We start from the raw sequence: 7,027 nt of genomic DNA, 5'->3' as shown, positions 1-7,027 counted from the left end.
CGTGAACTCACAGGCGTGAGCGCCACAGGTGTGAATCCACAAACATGTGAACTCACAGGTGTGAATCCACACACACGTGAACTCACAGGCGTGAGTGCTGCAGGTGCGAACCCACACACACGTGAACTCACAGGTATAAGTACTGCAGGTGTGAGCCTCAGAAAGGAAAACCCAGAGGCAGTAAAGAGAAACCTACCACAAGGTTTTCCTCCCAGGCTTCTGTACCTCCTGCCCTGGCTCTGCATAGATTTTTCCAGGGCCTTTCCTGTTGTGGTTGCCTTTGGTAGACGATCATGCTTGGCATAGTCTACATATTTCTACATACCTTTAACAGAATTTGTCTCTTCTCAACACAGATCCAGTCATCCACCAAGACAACCTGATGTGTGCAAATGAGACCAAGCTAAAGAGACCAGCTAGAGAGAGCAGAAACTTAGCCTCGTCCTCAGAGCTCGTGAGAACAGCTGGGAAGTCCCTCGAGAGACAGAGAAAAGGAGATCCAAGTGTGCGACCTCAGAACGAGCCCCACGCTGCCCTCTCGCAGACCTTCCAGCCGATGAACGGTTCCCAAGTGCCGAATGAGCCCCTGGGACCTCCACTCCTACCCACTACCGTGGTGGGACCAAGAAGAGTGCCGTTCAGGTTCCACGATGAAGATTTTTACTCAGCTTTATCACTAAACAATGAACAAGAAGACTATGACACAGAAGAAGAAACCCACATGGAGGAGGAGCTTCTGCTTGTTAGGATGCAGTCTCCGCCCAGCCATAAGAGAAGCCGATTTCTTGGGACATCAGCTACTCAAAATAGAAATGTTGAGGAAAACGTTGAAAATTTCAGAGGAAATTTTGCGAGATGGGGCGAGGCCAGTCCTGGATCTCCAGGAAAAAGCAGAACCATGGAGCCAGCAGCAAAGCCGCCTTCTGCTGAGCAAAGGATGCTTCAAGCTAGCAGGCTACGTGGGGAGTTGGAGGAAGAGAACCCCAATGGAGACCAAGAAGACGCCATGACTACTCCTTCAGGGGACGCCAAATCTATTGACATCATCCGAGACAGCGCCGAAGATGGAGCCAGTGACTGTCCTATGGAAGATAGGCCTATGGTTCACCATTATGGGAGAGACTGGCAAAATTACTTAAGTGGTTCTAGGAATTCGTTCGACTGCTTACTCTCTGGGAGACCCACAGCTCCCAGATCGTCCTTGAGTACGTCTTACAACACTCATGGGTCACTGCTGCATTCTGCTCTCATAGATGATATCCCAGCAAGCTTGTCCATGTCGTCTCTTCTAGACCCCAGTTCAGATATGGAGGAAAACCTAAGGTTCAACGTACGCCGGCCACTCTCACCTATCAGAAATAGGAATCCACTGGCCACTGCTGAAAACCATAGTGATGACATCGGGGAAGCAGAGGAGACGGCTTCAATCAGCCAAGCTCAGGAGCCTCCACTATTGGCAGGAGATCTACCAAACTCTCAAAGCGGCGTGACCTTGGGGAATTCTCCCAGTTCTTCTGCAAGAAGACATTTACAAGGCCACTTCTACGTGCCTGGTTCCCTGCAAGAAAACATACCGTTTACTTTCTTTGCAGTGTCTGATTTTCCGAATCAAAATGATCATGAGGCCACCTTTAGAGTCTCTGCTGTCGTGGATGAAAAGGGGGCCACAGATATAAAGACAGACCCTGAGAAACTCCGGAAACTGCAAGAAAGGTAAGCACATGTGTTAGCCACACACTTCCTCCCTCTTCCACACCCCCACCCCAAGCTGAGACAACCATTGCTTGCTTTAGAAGAAGGTGGGAAAGTTGAATCTCAGACAGGTTCTTCCTTGACTTGTTAACAAGGTCGCTCATTTTGAGAAAATTGTCCCATTTTATTACCCTGAAAAGTTATGTATGCACAAAGAAGAAATGACAGTCACACTCAGTTTTATCCATAGATCCCCAAAGTATCTTTTGCCTTGAATACTATATGAAGGGCACCCAGGCAATGGTGGAACACACCTTTAATCCCAGCATTCTAGAGGCAGAGGCAGGCGAATCTCTGTGAGTTCAAGATCAGCCTGGTCTACAGGGTGAGTGAGTTCCAGGACAGCCAGAGCTGTTACACAGAGGGAAAAAAAAAACACAAAACAAAACAAACAAACAAAAAAAGAGGCAAGGTCTGGCTGGCTGGCATCCTTGGTAAAGTGACAGACCTTAGGAGCTGAATTCATCCCCAAGACCCCACAGTGGAAGGAGAGAACTGACTCTTCTAAGTTGCCCTCCAACCTCCACATTTACACTGTCAAGCACATACACACACACACACACACACACAAACACACACACACACAAACACACATACACACACACAGACACACACACACAGACACAGACACACAAACACACACACAGACACACACAGATACACACACAGACACACACAGACACACACACAGACACACACAAACACACACAGACACACACACACAAACACACACACAGACACACACACAGACACACACACAGGCACACAGACACAGACACACACACACAAACACACACACACACAGAAACACACACAGACACAGACACACACACACAAACACACAGACACACAGACACACATACACACACATACACACATACACACACACATACCCGTGCATGCACGCGCAGGTGTAAACAATTTTTTTTGTTTTTTTTTTTTTAAAGGAAAATAAGGGGGAAAATAGAAAGGCAAATTTCCAGGGATACAAGGTAATACAGGGCTCTCTCCCCTCTCTCCCTAGCAATTAGCTAGGATTTTTTTTTTCTGAAAAGGTTGCTAACTCCCCAGAGACAGAACCGTTGGGCTCTTGAAGTTCACAGGTCTCCCTCCTGAGACTTACTGCAAATCCAACCAACAGTTCTAGAATTTAAACCTTCCAAACCCAAAGACCGTTCCCAAACAGTTACCATAGTTACCCCAGTTCTCTGAAGGGTGGGGCTGGAGTAACTACAGCCTCCATTTTAAGTTCTCTCTCTCTCTCTCTCTCTCTCTCTCTCTCTCTCTCTCTCTCTCTCTCTCTCTCTCTCTCTCTCATGCATGAGAGAGAAAAACAAGATCCTTTTTTGAATTGCCCTTTTCTTTGATCTTTCCTTTCTCTGGAGGTGAGTTTGGGATATTTCACAGCTATGAAACAGGATACTTTTTAAAGCCTTCATTAAACACTGTCAGAATCCTGCAATCTCTTTTATGATGGGTGTTTACTGTGCCCAAATCTTGGCTTAAAGATCTGGAAATTGATTCTTGGAACATGAGCTCTCTTTGTGCCTGTTAGTATGGCTTCTCTGGGCCATTAATTACCCCATTGATGTCCATTTGCAGGCAGAAAAATTTCACCACGGTGAAAATGGAGAAAGAAGGGGAGAATAAAACAGACTGTATATACTACTCTTCAGAAAGAAGAGCTTGCTTTTTTTTTGTTTCATATGTGTGTGCATACATATGTGTGCATGCACGCTTGTGTGTGCACATGTGTGTGCATGCACGCCTTGTATTCACATGTGTGTGCCTGCCTGTGTGCGGACATGTGTGTGCATGCGTGCCTTTGTGCACATGTGTGTGCATGCATGCCTGTGTGTGCACATCTGTGTGTGCATGCCCTCTGTGTGTGTGTGCATGTGTGTGCCTGCCTGTGTGTGCATGACCATGTAGAGGCCTGCACTTGGTATCAGGTGCCTTCTTCAGCATCCCCTCTTTATTTGTTGGGCAGGTTCTCTCACTAAATCAGAGTTCCTGCTGGTCTACTAGCCACAGCTTTCCTCCCAAGGTTCCCATCTCTGTCTCTTGCGTGCTGGGATTACAGGCAACTCCATGTCTACCCTGCTGAGTAAGAGCTTTCTAGTTGCCAGTGTCTTGTCTTAGTTAAACGAGCTACAAGACCACGATCCATGGTTAAGACCAAAAGATGTCACACCCACCCATCTTCACCAGCCCCGAAATGTAGCTTCAGACATGCTTGCTTATCAGATGTCTGGACTCCAACTATCCTTACATAATGAATGTCCTTGGGTTTAAAACAGTTTGTTTTAAAATGCATGTGCTTGTAGACTTGGGCCTCTGCATTAAACAGCTATCATTCATGAGTGTTTGTGCTCTCTTTTTCCGTACATAACAAACCTTAATATTTATCTTTTCAAAAATGTCCATTTTAGGAAATGTTTGTAAATGAAGGTTTGTTTGTTTATTTACGTATTTTGAGATAGCATCTCACCACGCAGCCCCGGCTGACCTGGAAGTCACTCTGTAGATCAGGCTGACCTCAAACTCATAACTGCTTGCCTCTGACTCCCAAATGCTGGTCATCTGTGGGGTTCCCCCACACACCCCCACAATAAGTAGTTGTCCTTCTGATGTAGTTTGGCAAAGATTGTCCCTGCTGGTCTACACGGCTGCCTGTGTCACATGTCCTGTGCTCGACAGATAATGAGCAGATCCATCTGTGTGGCGGGGTCCCTTCTGCTCTGTTAGTCTTGTCTGCCTTTCCCTGTCCTGGTGACAGCATCCTAATGTCTGCAGCATTGGGAGGCTGTGACAAAGGACAGTGTGAGGCCTTCCTCCTCATGTTCTTCAGAGAGCCCTTGACTACACACTTAAGGGTCTGCTTTCTGGGGCTCTTTCATTGGGATTACACTGAACCTACGTGCTATTTCAGCAACACTGACAGCTTTGAAACACTAACTCTTGCTTTGCATGGCTGCTCTCTCCTCTGGGTCTTCATGCACTTCTGTCATTTTCTTTACAAAAGCCCTTCGAGTCATCTCGAGTTCTTCATTTGCTGCTGTTTGCTATTGAAATGATATTTTCAGTTCCAACTCTTTGTGTCTCATGTATAGAAATGCAATTGACTATAATTTTTCTTTTCTCTGTGTTTTGTTCGAGTCTCTCATTGTGTACAGTACTTTGTCTCTACACTGCTCTGGTTTTCTATGTAGAAAATAATTTTGACTAGGAACATTTTCATTCCGCTCCTTTCAAACCCTTTATTTTTAATGCTGTTTTAAATCTTACAGTGTTATATCAATTTTTAAAAGATGGCTGGTTTTATATTAAATGTTTATTGCCTTTTGATGAGTTTCCTTTCGGGGCATAGCCCCACTTGCTTTGTTTTTAATAGCATCTAGAAACACACACCTGCGGATCAAAGGAAACACGCAGGCCTAAGGTTTATAATGTGCACTATAAAGTCACTTTTCAAGAAAGTTCTAGGTCTGGGGAGACACTTTATTTGGTACAGTGCTTGCTGTGGTCTTATGAGGATCTGAGGTTGGATGCCCAGCATCCTCATAAAACTCTAATCTGAGGCAGGAGAATCCTTGGGACTTGCTGGCCAGCCAGTCTAGCCAATTGGTGAGCTCCAGGTTCAGTGAGAGACCCTGCCTTTAAATTAAGGTGGGGACAGCACAGCATAGTGGCACATGTATCCAACCCCAGCACTCAGGAGACAGACGCAGGCCAGTCTCTGTGAGTTTGAGACCCAGCTGGTTTATGTAGCAAGTTCTCCACAAGACAAGGTACACAATGAGACCCTGTCTCAGGGCTGAGGGCGGGGTGGGGTAGAAGATAGAAAGTAATAGAGAAACACACCCAACATCAGCTTCTGGCCCCCACATGCACACATGTGCACGCAAGGGTGCATACACAAACATGTGTGTGCACAGACACACATCACATAAACCTGGAATCATGTGTGTGCACAGACACACATCACATAAACCCTGGAATCATGTGTGTGCACAGACACCCATCACACAAACCCTGGAATCATGTGTGTGCACAGACACACATCACATAAACCCTGGAATGTCATCCCTCATAGCTCTTGCATTTGCTGCCGTGCAAAGACCACTCAAGTAATCATAATTATTTTCTTCTAGTATTTTTATATTCTTATTTTATACAGCGTAGAGCAACAGATCTCAACATGTGGGTTACAACCCCTTTGGGGTCGCATATCAGATATTTATATTAAGATTCATAACAGTAGCAAAAATTACAGTTATGAAGTAGCAACAGAATACTTTTGTGATTAGAGAGGTCACCACAAGATGAAGAACTGTCTTAAAGGGTCACAGTATTAGGGAGGTGGAGAGGTTGGCATAGAGATTAATGACATGGCTTTTTAAATTTTTAGTTCTAGCTTACATTTCTGAACATAGCTCCGAAGCTTCTGCGCTAGTTTTGAACCCAGGAGCTCTGACTATGACTCTCTGAGTTTCCAGCTTACACAGCCAGCTTCCTCAGGGTGGCTAAGGCCGGGGGTGGAGAGGGGTGGAGGGGGCTCTCCTGGCCTAATCCCTCACCCCCACCACCTCCGTTTTGTACTGCTGGGAACTGAAGCCATGGCCTCCCGCATGCTAGACAAACACGTGACCACTGACTTACACACCCCATCTTGCTGCTGACTTCTTGACTTGTCTCTCCCATGGAGCGTACACTTATTAGTGACGGCATAGGAGCCCAATGTAAGAGTGTATGCGTCAGTGATCAATAACTCCATCTGGAGAAATAAATCCTCACAGGGTCAAAGCCCAGGCTTGTAGACACGGCGTGGGGAGTTGTCCTCCCTCCTTCTCCCATGAACACCTCGGGAAATGTGGGGGCTCCTGGTCACGAGGCCTTGTTTTCTGTTCAGCCTCCTGGAGGAGGAGGAGGAGGAGGAGGGAGACTTGTGTCGCATCTGTCAGATCGCCGGGGGTTCCCCGACCAACCCCCTCCTGGAGCCCTGCGGCTGTGTGGGAAGCTTGCGGTTCGTTCACCAAGAGTGCCTGAAAAAGTGGCTGAAAGTGAAGATAACGTCAGGTAGGTGGGGAAGGGAGAGAGGCAAGCCCGTTGCTGGGGGGGGGGGAAGGGGGGGAGGATTAGTCCAAGATGCCAGAGCAGGGCCAGGGGGCCTTGTCCATGGCTCAACGTCAGGGAAATGCGGCCAAGGCCAGGATTCCTGTCTCTAAATGCTGTGCTGGAGGGTAAATGGGTGTGTGTGTGTGTGTGTGTGTGT

The 7,027-nt window shown here is 46.9% G+C and overlaps 1 protein-coding gene across 1 annotated transcript in view; it reads left to right on the top strand.

The window, feature by feature from the left end:
- Positions 1 to 7,027, top strand: part of March10 (membrane associated ring-CH-type finger 10) — a 95,912-nt gene that overhangs the window by 66,211 nt on the left and 22,674 nt on the right. Inside the window, exons 6-7 of the mRNA XM_026777189.1 lie at positions 357 to 1,713; positions 6,665 to 6,831. Coding sequence (XP_026632990.1) covers positions 357 to 1,713; positions 6,665 to 6,831 — 1,524 coding nt within the window. The remainder of the gene's footprint in view (positions 1 to 356; positions 1,714 to 6,664; positions 6,832 to 7,027) is intronic.

The sequence above is a fragment of the Microtus ochrogaster genome, unplaced genomic scaffold, assembly GCF_000317375.1.
Source record: "Microtus ochrogaster isolate Prairie Vole_2 unplaced genomic scaffold, MicOch1.0 UNK48, whole genome shotgun sequence".
Taxonomy (NCBI): domain Eukaryota; kingdom Metazoa; phylum Chordata; class Mammalia; order Rodentia; family Cricetidae; genus Microtus; species Microtus ochrogaster.
Note: the sequence above shows the minus strand (reverse complement) of the source record. Positions and strands in the feature narration are given on the sequence as shown.